Source organism: Corapipo altera, unplaced genomic scaffold, assembly GCF_003945725.1.
Source record: "Corapipo altera isolate COAL_440 unplaced genomic scaffold, ASM394572v1 49, whole genome shotgun sequence".
Classification (NCBI taxonomy): domain Eukaryota; kingdom Metazoa; phylum Chordata; class Aves; order Passeriformes; family Pipridae; genus Corapipo; species Corapipo altera.
In genome coordinates this window covers 9,983,713-10,003,537 of record NW_020884879.1, presented here as the reverse complement: position 1 = coordinate 10,003,537, position 19,825 = coordinate 9,983,713, and the positions used below count along the sequence as shown (strand labels likewise).

At 40.7% G+C, this 19,825-nt stretch overlaps 1 protein-coding gene across 1 annotated transcript in view; it reads right to left on the bottom strand.

Annotated features, from left to right (window-relative positions):
- XKR4 (XK related 4) overlaps window positions 1-19,825 on the bottom strand; it is a 221,770-nt gene that overhangs the window by 76,428 nt on the left and 125,517 nt on the right. The window contains exon 2 of the mRNA XM_027638929.1: window positions 5,365-5,564. Within this exon, the coding sequence (XP_027494730.1) occupies window positions 5,365-5,564 (200 nt within the window). The remainder of the gene's footprint in view (window positions 1-5,364; window positions 5,565-19,825) is intronic.

The following is a 19,825-nucleotide window of genomic DNA, read 5'->3' as shown; positions in this document are numbered from 1 at the left end:
TTATTTATTTATTTATTTATTTATTTATTTATTTATTTATTTATTTAGAGACCCCTGCAAATGAAGGCAGAATTTTACAGAGCAATCCAAAATTGCTGTGAAGGTAACAATAAAAGAAAAGCCATGTAAAAGCATAACGTTGTCCTCACAAGAAGATTGTAAAGACTTAAATGATTTTCAATTTACTGCACTGATATGAAAAGAATTTGAATTCCTGATGCATGAGGAAGAGCTTTGCCAGAGGATTTTTTAAATGAACTAGCTAACAACATAATTTTCTTCTGCCAGATAAAGTTAGGACCTATAAGATATCATAAACTGCTATCAAGTCTATGAACTTCCTCTTCAGCTCAGGCAGGAACAGCAATTTGTTTGGAGTAGAAGGACTGGAGAATGATGCTTGGTGGCACTGTGAACCTTTGTAGACTGGCTGCAGTGTCAGCATATGAACAGTGTAGGAGTTTCCAACAGAGCTGGAAGAAAATGGGAAAATGGTTGGCCAGGGAGTTTTCCTGGAAATGCATTTTCAGCAGAATCCAGCAGCTCTGTGGTGTGTGGTGACTTCAATGAAACTTGATGAATTTATAAACTGTTCTGAACTTCTCATTTTGCTTCTGCACTACTGTCAGTCCCCACTAAGAACTGCAGCTTTATATGATATATACTTTGATTAGACTTTGATTAAACTTTGATAGAGACTTTGATTAATAGCACTGTATGGAGAAGCCAGAACAAACTCCCCAAAGACTGATGAAGAAAAAACTGTCAATTCAATAAACAATGAGAAGGTAATCTATAATTTAAACAATGTGTTAATTAATACAGTAAAAATAATGTAATCTGTGGTAAATCCAGGGAGAAATCTTGTCTATCTGCTCATCGAGGTGTAGCTAGAACACCATGCCCTTGAATAAGACAATAGTAACTTAGGTTAACAGATGGACGTCTTTTTCCAATCAGATGGTCAGCAGGATTTTTTGCTTGCTGGTTTTTAATCATTTTAAGATGAGAAGTCTTTCTAAAATCAAATGGCATAGTGGGAAAATCCAAGTAAGTAAAAGGAGAGTGCCAAGGGATGACTGCTGGCCTGTGGACAGGATTTCAAAATGAGATGCCACAAAAGGGACAGGTCTGACCTTTCTTATCCACCCTGATGCTGTGCCCCCCTTGCCTCCCCAGGTCTGTCACTACCCATGTGTGACAACCCCTGTCCTGGGGAGTACTGTTGGATCCCGCTGAGCCTCAATCAGCTTAGCAATGGGGAAAATAAAAGTGTGTGAGGGACTCAGTGTTCAGCCATGGGAATGCCAGTGATGTGACAGGAGCATGCAGGCTGGGTAGGAACTTTTCATGATTAAATTAGAGGTTTTCAAGGGCACCCTGCATGAAGTTGGCTTCAAGTAACTGGAATAACCCCACTAAGTGAGCTTGTTCATCCAGGTCTGTCTTTCACTTTGTCATCCCTAAGACCTGTCAAGCCAGTAGAGTAAATGCAATGAGATGTGATCGTTATGCTGGATGTCCAGAGACACAACCAAGGAAGAGTCTTGTAGCCTTTAGACTGCTCTTATTTTGTCAGCAAATTTGACTGATACTTAGTCTATGGTAGTTTATTGCGAAAGAGCTTGTTTTTATAGCAAAGACTGTGAAAGTACTGCTTATTTGCTAAATGGCTTGAGGGATGGCAGCATTTATAAGGGAATTACTTGCAGCCTTCTGAATTTATTGAGATAATCCCTGTGACTTGGAGGTAGAGCCAGTGAGGAATCTGACTGCCCAGCCCTGGGAGCAGAATGAAAAACATGGGGCAAAGGGTCCAGGTCCCCAGGGAGTTTCGTGCCGTGGGTGTAAGTAGGCCGGCACTGAGGTCAGTAAACCCGCCCCAGCCACCAGGCTACTGCTGTTACACTGTTTCTGACAGGTGAACTAGGTCATCTGCAGGTGGTTCAGACACTTCTGCCCACACATATGCCCTTATGCAAAGAGATGCAAGTTGAGCATCAGTTGTTTCAGTGGACTTTCTGCCTTTGCTCGCCCCACATGCAGAGCTGTCCGATTCATCGTACATTTCCCACCTAGAACAGGAACAGTGAAGCTAGTGACTGCCATCATGAAGCTGCTTAGGGCAGGATTGTCCTACAGGGTAACTAAGGGAGAGGAAAAAGAGAAAAAAGAAGGCAAAAGAAGAAAAAGACAATGCAGTTTGAAAGTGCTGCTGGTTCAGCAGAGAAGTTCCTGTGGTAGTGCTGTGTTCAGAGCAAAGGCAGGAGAAACAGACTCCCATGAGGAAAAGACTGAGGAATTACTTATTTCAAGGTACATCTGTCTTCTAGAGAGCAGATATTTCTTCAAACTCAAAGGAACCAATTGAGTGGAAAAGGTAGAGGTAATAGGAGATTAGCACAGCTCCAGTTTAGTCCAGCATCAGACTGAAGTTGTTCGTCTTGAGGAATTAGTGCTGAGAAATCATCAGCTTCCCCCATAAGCAATTTCATTCCTTCCACTGAGCTGGATGCTGGTTGTAGGCAGAATAAGAAAGATCATTGCCTCTATTTGTACCAGTTTTGGTGAAATCTTGAAAAAGAATCAGATTTTTAGATGATAATTTAGCTACTCTTCTGCTAATACTCAGATATCTCTGGGTGACGACACAGAAGAGAGATGCCAGTCATGACTGTTGATGGCCTCTTGCATAAGCTGCAGCAACACGGTGCAGTGGTACACAATCTTTGTTAGAAGTTTACACTGCAGTTTTCTAATTCGTGCTTGGGGAAATCAGGCAAGTGCTAAAGGATCCCTGTGGTGCATCCTCTGGCCTTTTGAAGTGGCCCTCGCTGCAGTGTATGGAAGATTGAGAGAGAAGGTTTTGCACACATTGCACGTGCTTGTGTGTTTTTCTCACCTTGATTAGCAGAGTTTAGTTACTGAAATAAGAAATTATCCATACTAAGCCAGCCTCTATTATAAAACTTGGAATCTTTAGTCACATTGACAGCATTCTCCTATTGGGAATGATGCTATTTTGGTGCATATGGAATGAAAAATATACAATTTCATAAATAAAATACTTAAAAGTTTTTCCTGCAGTTATTAATGGTTTGATATTAGAAATACCCTGCTAGGCAATTCATTTCCCATGCCAAATTTGTGGTTTAAGAACATGGACCAGTGATGTCACTTAACAATTCCCATAAAAACTTTGTACTGCGGGACAGAGAACTAAAAGAACAATAATAAAAACCAAGTAGCATTCTCTAAACAAATAAAATCAATCAAGCACTCTGTTTATTGATCCATGTTAGAAATCTCTCTAACTGGCTCAGTGAGTGGACAGCTAGCTGAAGCATATACCTTATGGCTGGACCTTTTAAAACACCCAGTTGTAGCATGATATCACTGAGAGAAATTATGCTCTCCTTATGCAGCCTCACAGGAAATCCAGCATCCTGTGGTACAAAGCATTATCCTTAATATTTCTTTAAAAAAGGAGAGAGAACAGAGAAAGGATTTTCACAGCTGGCAAGGGTGAAAATATAAACATATTAGCTTTCATCAGGAGAATATAAAGGTACTCCTGCTTAAGGAAATACTACAACCATGTTTAATTTTCTTAGTTTCTTTAAATGGAGCCTTTTCTTCCTGGAAGATGGAGGAAAATGGGGGAAGAGAGGATAAGTAAATATTTTCAACCTTATCAGCTGAAATAGATAATTATAGTTTTATTCCTTTTTGGTTTCCGATACATAGATTTCACAGAGCTGATTGTAGGCTTCAGGAACCATTTTTGCCTTTTAAATTGAAGCATTTCAGGTCTTCTCTAATTAACAACCACTTGTAGAGTGTATCACAGGCTCAGTGTGTACTCACCAACCACATTTCTCAGAGACAGATCTGTTATTGCACTAAAATGAGGGCGAGAGGCACTCTGTATTAATAGTTTATGAAGATAGCTAAATTACATCTGACCATACAGTATTCTGGCTATGTTCTTCTCCTAAGTCTCTCTCTGGACTCACTTCTTCTGGGGAGACAAAGCTTCTTGAAGTGATAATACCTTCTCCTGAATAATAATAGTTCAAACTGGTTGGTGTGGGGTGTTACCATTTTGAGAAATAGCTGGAGGAAACGCTTAGGCAACCTTCCTTATACAGAGCATCAGCTAATTAAAAGAGAAATTTTGGTTTTCTTTTCCCCTTAAGGTAACAGAGTTTTAGATCTAAAGAAACAAAAACACAGTAAGAAGGACAGCTCTTTATTAGATGACTGTTCAAAGAGGAGGTAAAGGAAAAGCCTCTGGTTTATCCACAGGAAACTGCCCAGGATCAAGGTCTTCACACAGTGACCCACTTTGTGCCCAGTCCTTTTTCACCCAATCAGACTCCCTGAATGTTACTCATAATAAGCTAACTGACTCCAAATTTCTCAGAGCAAGGTGCTGTCACATTTTTATCTTGTACAGTGCAAGTACGCGAACTGTTTCTTAAAAACAAATGACAAAAAAGCTGCATTTCCTTGCTCCCTCTGTCCCTCTGCTTCTCCACTCCTCCTCCCTGCACTCCTCGCTGCCTCACAGCATTTTTGTTACCTCTGGATTCCAAGCTCTCATTCACTTCATTCACTTGCTAAAAATCTCTGTCCAGGTGCAGCCATAAGGCAAAACAATGGGGCAATACAAAAGGACAGCTGTCAGGTAGCCAAAAGTAGCATCAAAAAATCAGTAGAGGATGAGATATTCTAATATCTGCATCACCTGACAAAACCGTATGGCAGGACATATGCATGCATTTACCATTTTAAAGAAGTAATCACACTTGCTGAAAGCATCAATCTTAGAAGGAAACACAGAGTGTGAAGCAATGAGTACTGCTCAGGAGATGACCTGAGACTCAAGAGAACTGGTGGACACAAAAACTGGCATTTTCTTCACAGAATAGGTGTTATCGTCTGTACCATCTTCTGTTTTGCATAATGCCATATGAACCTCATTACTGCAATTTGGAGGGTTTTGAACATTCACAGAAAGAAGCACAGGGAGAAGAGTAATAGCTTGATTGATGCAATTTTCACATTGGCCCAGTGGTTAATCAGAAGAGCTCTTCTATTACAGGGACATGCAGAAAGCAAAACATTATAAATCCTACCCACAACCCAGGACCATTAAGAAATGCTAAAAAAACCCTCTAACAACACAGGCTTTCTTGACAGAATCATTGTTAATAGCTCAATACCAGCTAGCAGGCAAGATCTGCTCTTATGCCAGGACTACAAGGCACACAGCAGTTTGAAAGAAGGATAAATAAGTATGTGTGGAAATTATGTCCTGAAAAAAAATATAAAATCCAAATAGATTAAATGAACCCCTACCTTGGAGAGCCTGGAGTGTACGAGTCTGTACAACAATACAGAGCTGCAGGACCAGCTGTGGTGCACTTTCCAGAAACGTGGCTAGCAAATGCAGCATACTCACATCTGCATACTCATACACCATTTTCCAATAAAACCGCCATCTGTCATTCTCTCCACTCTGTCGACTCCGGATACCCAAGTACATTGTGTGAAAATACCTAGAAATAAAAAAGAGTGGTTATAGAAATGCAGAGTGATATTGATGCCTTAAGCCCCTATTAGTTTTTTATTTTTCTAATTTTTGTAAGTTTTATAGGTTTTATAAGTAATAGAAGTAGATTTTAAAAGCAGCAATCCTCACTCCCTTTCCCTGTAGTACAAGTAGTTTACACATTCCTTAACCCTCTTACCCCATTCTATGCTCCCCATATCAAATCTACGCCTGAATTCAGTGGCAATGTTTAGTCTCTTGTCAAGGCAAGGCCTATACTGTTTAGAGAACACTCATATCTAGGCCTGAACAACAGAACAGAGTCAAGAACTAGATGACTATGTACCCTTTGTGCTCTGAAGATGGTGAAGATGATGAAGAGATGGTCCCAAAATGCACCCCAGACTCAATTCTAAGGGGTTGGACCCAAGGCAGGTCAGAGTAAAGGCTATGGGGTGGACACACTTGGGATTGGACGGATGGTATTATAAATGTAACATCTCAAGTACAGCCGGCACGCGTCTTGTAACATCTATTGCCTTGGCACAATTAAACTCTTTCCTTATCTCACCCTAATTAACTGCTCCTGAGTTATTTTTTAGCATCAACATTCCACGGCATCAATATTTTACAGGTTATACCTCTGCTTGAAAATAATATATTTTTCAATGTACTTCAAAATAATGAACATTTATTTGAAAGGATTGTTGTATTTCAATTTATAACAGTTGATGTGATAAGAGTAAACTAAACTGAAGACAAGACAAGCCCTCATAAAGCCATTAAAAAAGCTTAGTACTGTCTTATTTGTTACATAGCATTTCTTTCAAGGACCCAGTTTTCTGATTTGAAATATAAGGGTGATATCTTGATTACATGGCCTTCCTCAGAAGTTTTTGAAGTAAGGAGGGGAACAAAGCTGACTCTTTAATGATCTCTACTCAGAACCTGAAAAGAACTAGTCTCCTTTCTGCATGGCTCTCTGAGGACTTCGAGGACCACGTGCACTGCAAAGCTGGGGTGGAGCCCTGCTAGTGCCTAGAGCCCTGCTATGGCTGAGCTCATTGTCCTGCTTTTCCACCCGTCAAATACACTGAGTATTGTATTCTAGATACTGCCACATATATAGTGGTTTTTTTCTCATAGTTTGATTATTTTAGGAGGAGAGAAGATGTAGCTGAGAGTTCTTATTTTAGGAGGAGTGGAGGTCTGGCTGTGGGTTCCCTTGGTGATTCGAAATGACTCACTACAGTAGCTCCTATGCAGCAGCAGCAGTAAGAAGCAGCAGGAGCCAGGAACCCAACAGGCTCTTGCTGCTCAGAGTAGTAACCAGCAGATAAAGGAAGCAATAGTCAGAAAGTACATGTCAGCACTGGTGACCTGTGCAAGCATTGGGAAATACAAATGGCAGCCAGCCCATTAAATAGATTTTGGCTGGTGCAGGAATGACAAGTGGTTTTAGGAAAAAAGGGATGTCTTCTGATGGCCAGGCCACCCAGCTGCTGTGGTGCCTGTCATGATCCTTGCAGTTTGCAGTGGTCTGCCATGATACACCTGAACTGCAGCACAGCAATTGCTCCAGGTGGCCTTTGATTTGCTCTTTTACTCTGATCTGCTCTTTGTTATTCTGTGTCAGAAAGTCTAGGCTCCCACCTTGTCCCTACAATTTTAATTCCACACTAATTAAGACTGGTTGAAAAAAATCCAGTCTTGCTTAATGAAAAATTCTGAAGATTAAAGTATTGTCTTGCATCAAGGTGCCTTGCATCCTACTGGAGTGCCCTGATGGGCTACTAACTCATGTGGATCTCTGTTTCTCTTTTTATCAAGGTATCTTTCATATCCTGGTCCTGACAGCATTTTCTTATGATGTTTTTAATATGTTTTCATAGTATTTTTTAAGTGAGATTATATTTTATAATAAGAACAATTTTAATAAATTATAACCAGTTTCAATATGAATTCTTTTAATTGGTTAAAATAAAGTCTTTCGGTATTTCTTCTTTTCACAAGTTCCTGTCTTAAAAGCCTTTTCATAACTGGTGGAGCACTGTGAATTTTGAAACCTCTTTTATATAGGTTGCATGCAAACTTTCATCCCTACTCTGTTCAACTGTAACTCTGTAGGTGTCTGCTGATGAGATTTTTGGCCTCTGACTGACAAACAGCCCAAGACTGAGTTGCCCCCTTGAAGAATGACACTGTGCTTGTACCCAATGAACCCTCGTACTCAGTGTACTCTTGTACTCAATGTGCATGCTACTGCAGAGTGACAGCTTTATTCAGAAGTATGCACCAAGCAAAACCAGGACTAGCATGGAGAAACAGCTGAGAGGCCAGACCTGAGCCTGCAACATTTCTCTTGACAATGCACATCATAGCAATATAAAAGGAAAACACATTAAACTCACATTTAAATTAAAATCACACCGGGTGGCTTTGAATTTTGTCAAAATCCCATGTGGAGTGAAGCAGCAATGAACTGCTCAGAGACTGAGACCACAGAGGTACAGTGAACAAGACACCAGCTGTAATTCTCACACAAAACACTGAGCAGGTCTGGATGGGTCAGAGTGTGATGGGATAACTGGGGCTCTCTGATGTCTTTGGGTTTAAGTAAAGTGAAATGGCCTGCTGTCCAGATTTGAAAGAAGCCACTGGGCTGGAAAGGCACCTTGTGCTGCACAGTTCTGTTAATAGGGTCCATTGGACCCATAGGTTCTCAGTCACAATCCATTTAATTGTTCCTAGACCTCTCATTAAAGTCCTGCGGTGCAAAAGGGGTAGATAAGACTTGTATTTCCTTCTGCAGTTTATTTTTTGGGTGGGGTTTGTTTGTCCTACCTAACATGTCACTTTCAAGGGGCACACCTTGGAATATTGCATAGTGGAGGCAGACAGCATTTTCAGCATCCTTCTTTTAAGCTATCACTAATCCTTGCTAAAAATTCCTAAAGTAGCTGTGGTTGCTGAAGTTTGTGCCAGGAGGCTCTAGCTCTGCCAGTGGAGCCATCTGCAACCTCAGTTCTACAGCATTTGTAAAAAAAAAATACTTTTCCTATTACAAAAATGACATACTGTGCCAGGTGAGGTCCCCCAGGGTTCTTTACCTGCTCTGCAGAGTGGTTGTGCATGGCAAATATGTTGTGATTAATGAACCCATATGGAAATATTTCCTCTCCCATTGCACTTTATTGTGAAACACTGGCAGTGAATTATTGAGGACTGGGGAATCATTGCTCTTTGTCTACTTAGCTCTCTGCAATTTAGACACAAGAGGTAGAGGAGGAAGATACTTTCTGTTTTTACACGCTAGGGAGCAAATTTCAGCCTAGGGTGGTATTTTTTTTGTCCTTTCAATTTTGGCCAAGTTAACTGCAGGCTGAAATGAGCATTCACACACGTAGTTACTGTCACTGATTTATAGGCACAATCAGGTGATTAGACAGCTAAACATTCTGATTTGCATCCACAATTAATTGCACCAGCAATTGATGTTAGGTGCGCAAATTAGCAGTTATTAAAATAAAAAGATGGTCTCATAAAATGCTTCATATATCAAAGACACTTTTTTTCTGATTGTGAAATAGAAAGAAGAAAAAAACCGAGAGAAAGTGCTTTCTTTTAGTGCCTTCCAAATATAGCTTAACACTGCAGTAATGACACATTCTGTTTTATATATATATGCTTTATGTAATTCCACTTTTGACACCCTCACTGGAATCCTATTGTCAGCAAATGACACATAGATACACTCAGAAGTAGTTCCTATTTTAAACAGTTTTTATATTTTGGTCTTCTGGTATTGTTTTGGTGGGAACTCACGGTGGGAACTCACACTTTTATGTGAGTTCAAGTTGCAAGTCTTATACACAATTATTCCAGAAAGATATAGGAAGAAGTGAAAAAGAGTTCTGCACTGGAAAATATCTTAGGTTTATTGTGGGGTAAACTGATGTCAATGAACCTAAAGCAGCAGATCTGAGCGTTACTATTTTGGTTGTGATTGCATCCAGTCAACTACAGTCTTCTGCAAGTGCTTTGCAAGTATACAAACACTGCCTATTCATGTCCCCAAAGAGCATTTAATTGACATGAAAAGAGATGACAAGGAGTGGAGAACTGAGTTAGATAAAAAAGGAAAAGAAGAAGGAACAGAATGTGTGGTAACAATACTGCCATCTAGTAAAGTAACTGCTTCATCTGAGAAATCAAGATAGTCCATCAAAATTTCTTATTTCATTAAAAGAGTAAAAACAAATAAACACACACACATACCTCTTCCCTCCTCCCCCCCTCTCAAATTTCACAGCTCTTCTGTTTGTGGAGAAAAGCTTAGACGTAACTGAGTTTCTTAAAGATTTTACAGTTGGAAGACTATGAAACCTTTTCAATGAAGACAGGCTCAGAGAGTTAAGGTATTCATCCAGGAAAAGAGGAGGCTCCAGACAGACCTTATTGTGGCTTTCCAGTATCTAAAAGTGGCCTACAAGAAGACTGGAGAGGGACTTTTTACAAGGGCATTTAGTGACAGGACAAGTGGGAATAGCTTCAAACAGAAAGAAGGTAGGTTTAAATTAGATATAAGGAAGAAATTCTTCACTGGGAGGGTAGTGAGATATTGGAACAGGTTGCCCAGAGAAGTCATGAATGCCCCATCCCTGGAAGTGTTCAAGGTCAGGTTGGATGGAGCTTTGAACAACCTGGTCTAACAGAAGGTGTCCCTGCCCATGGCAGGGAACTGGAACTGGAAGATCTTTAATGTCCGTTCCAACCCTAACCATTCTGCCAGTCTGTGATTCTATGAAATGTACTAAGAAAAAGAAATATCAAAACCTTATTATTTTAATTTTTTTTTTTTTAAGACAGACCACTGCTTGGGTTGTCAATGCAGATTTAAACAAGCTTACTATTCAGAATTAAGACAATGGAGTGGGAAGCAATACTTCATATATCATTGATAATCAGGTGGCAACATACATATTGTTATTTGAAGCTTAATGTCTTTTTTAACCTCTGGAGAAAGTGGAGAATGCTTTGTCATTTAATTGTTTTAATTTATTTCAGTGCATCACACAACACAGTACACAGATCATTGATGGAGCATAACTCTGAAGGATGTGAATCTGAGAAAAGATATTCTTTTTCCATTATATTAATGAGAGAAGGCACTAAAGTAAAAAACGAACAGAAAAGCAGGCTAGTACTTGTGCTGTCCACAACATATGTCCAAGATGCAAGACAAATAGAAGTAAAAAATTACCTATATTTGTAGTTGTGGAAAAAATATATTTCTCTTCTAGGGAAAGAGACATTCATTCTGATCAGGCAGTGGCTCTCAAGTATTTCCAAAATCAAGAGTGCTCATTTTGCTCCAGGATCACATACTGATCTTGAGGGTGGTTAGCATAGACTAAGACACCTGTATTGGAAATACTTCTTGTAACACGTCGCTTATATGATTAGAGCATGCCCAATTGTGCATTTAACTGAGATTGTGGTGGTGTAATTATATGATCATACCCAATATTTATAGGAGTGCTTTCCATGTTTAAAGTACTTTACAACTACTAGTTGATTAACCGGGATGAATGTAAATAATCTCACAGGATACAATCCTCAGAAATTGGCAGCTGACCAAGCTAATACTTTCCTGCAGAAGCAAGGTAAAACTTTCACTAAGCACACTCAAATCCAAGTGATATTTCACAAGCCCATGACTGGGAGGAGTTGCCCTTCTCTTGTGTGAAGAAAATTCTCCTTTCTTCCTTATTCTTGGGAATGTGATATTTTCTCCTGAATTTGTGGGTTAAAAAAAACCCAACAAACCTTCTCCACAGATCTTGCTCTAGTAAAAGGTAGGCAAGGAGGCTCCTAGAAAATATTCCAAATAGGACACAATTCCTCAGAGTCAGATATTCTTGAAGAGAGTTGAGATGTAACTGGCACCTGGGTTAAAGGTTTCCAACCTGCCTACTGTTCATCTGTTCTTTTGTAAAAGGTTTTTGGTGAATATCCTGGTATCACTGAAACTGAAGAGGCTTTTGGCAGTGATTTAACAGAGTTTGAATTTTAACCCAGTTTACTTCATAGTAGCTTGGTGTTGTTTATGCCCATTGTTTCTCTCTAAGAAATTATTTCAGAGGCTGCTCCATTATGCTTCACAGACACTATTCTTTTTTCATACACATAGCTGAGACTTATAATAAGTGGAACAGAGAAACCATATGTGAGTCCAATCTGACTATGGCTCTGAGCACTTCTTGCTACAGATTTTCACCCTAATGAAATCAACCATCTGATGGTAATATATACAGCTCTAGAAAAAAGTCTTCAGTTTAGAAGTGTCAAAGGCCAAATTGCTACCATGTGCTTTATCTAAAAAGTCCTTAGGATGATACATATGAATGAGAGACCGTTTGCGTTCTTTGGAAAAATGATATTATTCTGATTTCATGCCTCATGTAGTCCATTTTATTACAAGTGTCTAAGTCTGTAGGGGACATTTGCTTATGTTATCTAATCTAGTGAAACACTTGTGAGAAGATCAAAAGTCATTAATAGCTAGTTGTAAAAGTCCTAGACATTTATTCTGATGCCTAATTTGCCCCTATATCAAACACTATATTAAATAATTTAGCCATATCATAAACAATTTTTCTTTCTGTGTTTGAGGTGTAGAAAATGAAAATCAGTACTGCAGAGCTAAAACACAGTAGAATAAACAGCAATTCCGGTAAGTGGTATTTTCGTCTGTTGCTTAGTTACCAGAGAAAACTTAACTGTATTTGTATCTCAACAATATTTGCCATGTTAAATAACAACAGATTGTTCTATTTTACTTCTTATGTGCCTTTTTATTAGGAGTGCCTGAATACTTTAAAAAAAAAGGTTCTTTAGCAAGAATACTTACTGCCTTAGCGTGTTAATGCTTATTCTTTTTGTTCTGATGAAACAAACAAATCCCTTCAGTTTTAATTCTTTATTCTAGGAAGGAACAATCAGCCAACTTTTAATTTTCCAATCAAATTATTTTTGATGAGACCATTAATTTTTAATGTGCAAAAGGAAACTGAAACACGTTCTGTAGCACAGCATTGACCAAAGCTTTTCCAACCAAGCAAGGTTCTGGCAGTAGAACAGGAGTCAAACGTCTGGACTTAATTTACTTTAAATTATGAATGCAGCATCCTCATATGTGACATTGAGATGAGATCCATGTGAGGACAGCTCCCACTGGGGAATATTTCAGCATAAGAGACTTTAAAAGTCTTATTTCCAGAATATATATGCCCTACAAACATAAAAAACAAAAGCCAACTCCTTGTATTTCATTTTCCTTTGCATTATGTAAGGTATCAGAGAAATATCTCCTTTACTTCCTTTAAAACAAAGCAAGGCACTTTACGAGCATAAACAAAATGATTACATATGTTTCATTGCTATCTACAAAGCATTCCCTGGCATCTTCCATGACTGGGTGATCCTTCTCAAATGGCCACGAGTCATATTGTAGCAGCATTTTATGGTCATCTAAATTTTTATGGACATCTGAATTTAGTTACTCTCTGAATTCCCCAAATGTAACCAGTCAAACCCTGTACTTTCCTTCCTTTCTTGACTTGTGCAAACTGCAGACTTGCAGTTTGTGAACCACTGGTGTAGGGAGATGGCAGGACTATGTCCAGGTTTAACAAGAAGAAGGCAGCATGGTTTAAAGAAATGCCTGATGCATCCTGCTCCCCTACTAACTTCTCTCACCCACGGGGTACAGATGCTCAGCCCCACTGCTCAGGCTACAGTGGGATTCAGCCTTACATGAGGCAAAGACCAACTCCAGAAAGTAAATCTCCTTGTATTGGAAGAGAGGTGCAGCCTGGATACTTGCACTGAATGGCATGGATGCAAGGCTAGCACTCCTCTATTTTCAGTGTTTTACTGTCCCTTCCTTTTCTCTGCACCCTGCTGATTCACAAGAGATAGGCAGCAAACCCTCTGCCTATGCACACAGTGAGGTGATATCCCCACACCATGCCTGCCACATGCTGCCAGATCACACAGGAGTACCGTTGAATGTTCACCATTTAGTTTAATCATTTCCGTGTTTCTGTTTTCAAAACTGGGGTAATCCCAGTATGCACTAGCCTCCCAGGGCTCCCTGTCAGCCTGCAGGATCTGTTGCACCCCAATCAGCTTCTGAAGTCCTGTGCTACCAGGCTGCCTCTGCCATGTCTGTGGTGCTCCTCTTTGGGTGAGCTTTCCCCTCCATATCTCTGTGGATGAAGGGCAGATGGAGCTTGGTTGCCACGGATTTATCAGACAGGAGACTGATGGTGTCATTGCTGGTGACAGGGATGGCTTAACCTTCTCTTGGGGTATAACACAGCCACTGGTTGCAGGTCCTTTAGAAGCTACCCTGATACTTCTCAGGAGTAAACATTAGCGTATTTTTTGCACTATCAGCTATGGGCTAGAATTGAAAAGGAGAATGCAGAAGTGAAATTAAAAAAAAAAAAAAATATTTGCAGTGTGCTGCTGCAATCTGTAGCTTTGTATTTCAGAGTTTTTTTACCAAGCATTGACACTGGTACTGCAAAACAGCTTCCTTTCCTGTTTCAGTCAGGGGACAAGGCCATTTAGACATGTTCAGCAGCACAACTAAAAAAGTTTTACTACACTCTCATTTCCTGTATGGCACTGCACACCTGTGTGCTCTTTAACCACAGGTACTGCTTTATCAGAAGCTGATGAAATCACTTTGGACCTCAGAGGTTCTCAGAGGTTCTCAGAGGTTCCCCTGGCTTCCAGCTGTGGGAAATATGAGTTTCTTATGTATCATCAAGGCTGCAGCCCTGGAAATGACGCCCATGTAAGATTAGACCCCTGAGGACAAGCAGCTTCCTGAGAGAGCAGAGATCTGCCCTGCTCTGTGTCCTTTGAGAAGCTTAGGGGTTTCCTGCTGTGTTGAAAGGGTCCATACTGGCTTCCTGAAGCAACAATACTCAACTGAAACTGTTAGGAAAACATGGCTCTATTGGACACTCTAAAGAGCTCAGTAAAAATCCTGGTTCACAATCTGTTCTGTGGCTGTCTCTTTTTGGTTTCCTATTTGCAGCCTTACACAGTTTTGGGGGTAGCCAAAGAAGAAGAGTTGAGATTCCCAACCAGAGGTGGTTTATGCTGACTTTCTTTGTCCTCTTCTCTTCCCTTCCTCCCCATGTGATATTTTTCATTTCCTTCTAAGTCCGTCTACCTACTAGTCACCCCAAAGTGCTCTTAGAAGTGAATTCTGGTTTGTCTCTGTGTCTCAGTCTGGAGATATCAAGAAGAATCAGGGAGCAGAAAAGCACAGAATTCCCCAAGGAGCTTCAGGCATTCCCTGGAAAGACAATTAGTCATGATCAAGGATCTGTACCATGCAGCTGTCACAGGAATATAATCATTACCATGGGCATCCTCACTTCATCAGCCCCTGGGGCTGCAGCAGGACCTGAATTGTTTCCCTGTTTCTTCCCAGCTATGACAGAATGATGATGATAGCCCTTGGAAATAGTCCCAAGACCCCTATCATGGGACTGTAAAGGAAGACACACCTGTCTCCTGATCACTTTTTGACTGCCCTTGAAGAAAGGACCACTTGTAGAGTTAAGAGTGGGCACAACTGGAAAACAGTGCTTCTGGCTTCTTAGCTTGGGGTACCAGGTGCATTTTCCAGCTCTCTGGAGAAGCAGCCAGGCAGCATCCCATTACCATATAAAGATAAGACTGGGATAAGGCATCAGGAAACCTTTACCTACCTTACCACTGCTTCCACGGGAGCAAAGCTTACAACAGCACACTGAAAACCAGTGTCCCATGGCTGGAGACCTTGCACTCTGGAGACAGGCTCTTCCCCTGAGTACCAGTGTTTATTATTCACACTGCTCACAGGGAAATGCTCAGGCCCCTCCGGGACAGCCGAGTTTCTCCCAGCATCCATCTCTCAGCCTATTTCCATAGGGACATGGGCTATTTATTGATCTGAACAGTTCACTGGGGAGGGTTCAACATGGAGGCGGAGTAGCAGAGAAGCTGGTGAGGTAAATACCCTCGAGCATTCCTGTGCCAGTTCATGACTAGTTTTGAGGGAACCTTTCAGTGCCAAACTCTCAACCTCATGGTCAAACTCACCATCTGGAAGAGGGAATACATTCACACCAGTATTCACAACAACCTATGTTGTTTTTGCTTTCTCTGATGCCTTTGATAAATTAAGTAGATAAATCTGCCCACAGATCACGCAGCTTTCCAGTGTCAACTTTCATGGAAAAACAGCAGGCAGCTCACAGAATATGCTGAGTTGGAAGAGATCCACAAGGGTCATTGAGTTACACCATGAGTTAACCATGAGGCACCATGTGCCTGAGAGAATCATCCAAATGCTTCTTGAACTCTGTCAGGCTTGGTTCTGTGACCACTTCCTTGGGGAGCCTGTTCCAGTGACCAAACACCCTCTGGGTGAAGAACCTTTCTCTAGTATCCAACCCAAAACTCCCCTAACACAACTTCAGGCCATTCCCTCAGGTCCTGCCACTGTTCACCACAGAGAAGAGATCAGTGCCTGCCCCTCCTCTTCCCCTCACAAGGAAGTTGTAGACTGCAGTGAGGTCTCCCTCAGTCTCCTCTTCTCCAGGCTGAACAGACCAAGTGACCTCAGCTGCTCCTCATGCAGCTTCCCCTCAAGGCCCTTCACCATCTTCATTGCCCTCCTTTGGGTAATAGCTTAATACCTTTCTTATATTGCAGAGATCAAAACTGCATACAAAATTCAAGGTGAGGCCTTTGATCCAGAAAAGGAAAGAATTGAATTTTTAAAGCAGAGGAGATGCCTGTAGTCTTTTGCAAAAGTATATTAGTATCTTTTGCAAAAATCAAGAGAAGCAACAGCAATGCAAACACTTGAGGATCAGAATGGCTAGGGTAGAAGCTATATTTTATCCCCGCAGACAAAATATAATGTGTTTCCTTCCATAAAAACATCTTTCTTTCATGACCACTGGTGTGTGCCAGGATGAATCTGGGTTGTGTCACTCTGGGGGCCTAGCATGTAATCTCACACTGTGAAACAGCAGGAGCTAGCTGCCTCCACCAACCAGTAAAAATGAACTATTGCCACCCTCCCCTTCCTTCCTCCAAAAAATCTTCCAAATTGCTTGTAAGAGCTTTTTTAAAATCTGCCTGCTCTTTCTGGCTCAGAGAAAACACACAACTGAGAATTCTGTTTGGAAATACCTGCACTGTAAATAACCTTTTATTCATCTGATTTATACAGCAGTCTATGCTTCAGCTTTTTCTTTTGAAGTATTCAGGAAAAACCATTAGCTAATTCTCCAGTATAAAACTCCTAATGAATTGAATGGTCATTGTTTGGATGGAGCAATCTATAAGCACTCAGGAAGCGATGTAGGATTAGTCACTCATTAAGATATAGACAGACATTGCTCGCGTGATCTTTATGTGATATTCAAATGGCTGGCACACTTATTTAACAGGAATTCAGGCTAACTTCCTCTTATTGCTCATAAGTGGCCTGGACTAATGGAGAATGTTCTTTAAACGTTGCCTGCTTGAAGAATTTTATATAAGATTCAATTCAAAAGCAAAATTCAAAAGCAAATTTGCCAGCTAATAGCATTAGTAGGGCTGAACAGCATCTCACAAAGAAATGGTCCTGAATATCAAGCTGAATACTGCACCATGAACTATATCTGTGTGCTTTACAAATGCAGTACTCAGAAATCTTAGGAATAAAACTTCTGGCCTGGGTTTTGCTTAGGGGAAAGGCTCTAAGGCAAATGACAGCATTTTCATTTGAGCCTTTCATTAATTCAGATATGCCAGATCCAAAGGGCGTCAGTGAGAAAAGTACCCTGAGGAACTTAGAGGGAATTCTGCCAGCTTACAGACCTCCCAGTTTGCCCCTTATCAATATATTATAGAAAAAGATGAAGGAATATGAGGTGACATGCTGGCAGCAACATACAAGCCAAAGGAGAAAATAACATGAGCTGGCAAGACAGCAATTTCATTTAGGACTTGAAAGCAAACTGTGTTCATTAGAGAGCTACAGTTTTAGTCTAACTGGAGTTCTCAATTCCTATATTAGTTCCATCTTATAAAAAAGCTCAAAATCCAAAAAGCACTGAATGATAGTAAAATACCTTCAATAAAAATGCTTAAAGGAATGGCTTGTGCGAAAAGACAAGTATTTATAAAAAATGATGAGACTAAGTCAGAATTCAACAAACATTTTGTTTGCAAACTTATTCAGAAAAGAATCAGAGACAACACAGGCATGAAACAAGAATTAAGAAAGATTTTTTTGCTTTGGCCAGAACTCCCTGGACAAACAGAAGGAAAACCTGACCATTGAATTTTGAGAAAGACAACCTAAGGGAGAGACAAACACAATGGCCATTGAAAGAGGCAGCACGAAATATCAGGGGTGTCAGAGCCTTATACACATATTAACAAAGAGAAGATTAATTTATGTGCAGTAGGAACAACTCCAATGTAATGTCTAGTTAAGAAAAAAATTACTTTAGAAAAAATTTATATGACCTGTATGAGTTAGTCTACATGGGCAGTTACCTGTATTTAATTAAAAATACGTATTTAGAACTGTTGATTTAGAGCACTTAAATTCTTGACATACAGACAGCTTGCTTTAGTTTTTAAGAGACAGTTTAAGGTAAACTGAAACAAGTCAATAGCACTGAATGAGTCTCCACCTGAAGGTTTGAAAGAGCTCAGCTAAGGTTTGGTCCATGAACACTTTTTTAATACTATTTTTGGCTGGGTATAAGATCAGTTTTGGAACACAAAACACAACCATATTTGCATACATATGCATATGTATAAGCTTGTTATTCCCCTGCAATTTAGACATCTTATTCCAGCAGAGAAGGATATAACATGTAATAGAAGTTGTAAAACTTAGGAGAGCATATTGTTGAAATGCTACAAATATAACACAAAATCTATGGGCCCAAAGTCCCAAACTGTTATATATATAGGTATGTATAAAGAAAGAATGACACTTGCAGTATCATGTCTGAATTCACTGCCACCCTAAAAATCAGTAAAATTAAGAGCTCAATGCAGCAAAGGAATGTGTTCAAGATGGTAAAACTGGACAGGGGCTTGCCAGGAACAAAATGGCCATCTTCTTCTCACCATGGTGAGCAAGGAAATGCCAGAGCTGGAAGGCTCTTTTAGGACTTGTGGAGGGAACACTTGCTCCCCACAAAGCATCTGGCACTATCCCTTTGCTGCTGGGCAGAAAACATCCCCCGATGCTAGTTCCCCTAAACACAATGAAGGTTAAAAAAAAAGCTCTGAAGGTTATCCAAACCCTTCTTTGGCCATGGTATATCCATTGAAACTAGCTTCACTCTTCCATTGCAATCTTAATCACAGAATGGCTGAGGTTGGAATGGGCCTCTAGAGGTCATCTGATTAAGGAGAGTCATCACCTAGACTGGGTTGCTCAGGACCATGCCCAGACAGCTTTGGGTATTTCCAAGGATGCAGACTCCACAACTTCCCTGAGCAACTTGTGTCAGTGCTCGATTACCTGTCAGCCAAAGAGTGTTTCCCAATGTTCAGATGGAACCTCCTGAGTTTCAGTGTGTGCCCATTGTCTCTAGTTCAGTCACTGGGCAACACTGAAAGGAACCTGGCATCCTCTTTGCACCCTCCTTCCAGAAATGTAACATCATCCCTCAGCCAACTCTTCTTTGTGCTAAACAGTCCCAGTTATCAGCCTTTCCTGAGAAGAGGGATGCTGCTGTCCCTTAACCATGTTAGTGTTCCTGTGTTAGACTCTCTTCAGGATCTCTACATCTCTCTTGTGCTGGGGAGAGCAGAACAGGACACAGCAGGCCTCACCAGTGCTGAGGAAAGGAGTAGAATCACCTCCCTCAACCCGGCCTGTAGGCTGTACTTTGTCTAATGCAGCCCAGGACACCATTAGCCTGCTTTGCGGCAAGAACACATTGCTGGCTGAGGTTCAACTGTCCACCAGGACCCACAGGTCAGCCCCCAGTATATACTGGTGCATGGGGTTGTTCCATCCCAGGTGCAGGACTTTGCACTCTCCTTGTTGAACTTAGTGAGGTTCCTGTTAGCCCATTTCTCCAGCCCATAGAGGTCCCTCTGGATGGCAACACAACCTCTGGCATATCAGTCATTCCTCCCAGGTTTGTGATATTAGCAAACATGCTGAGG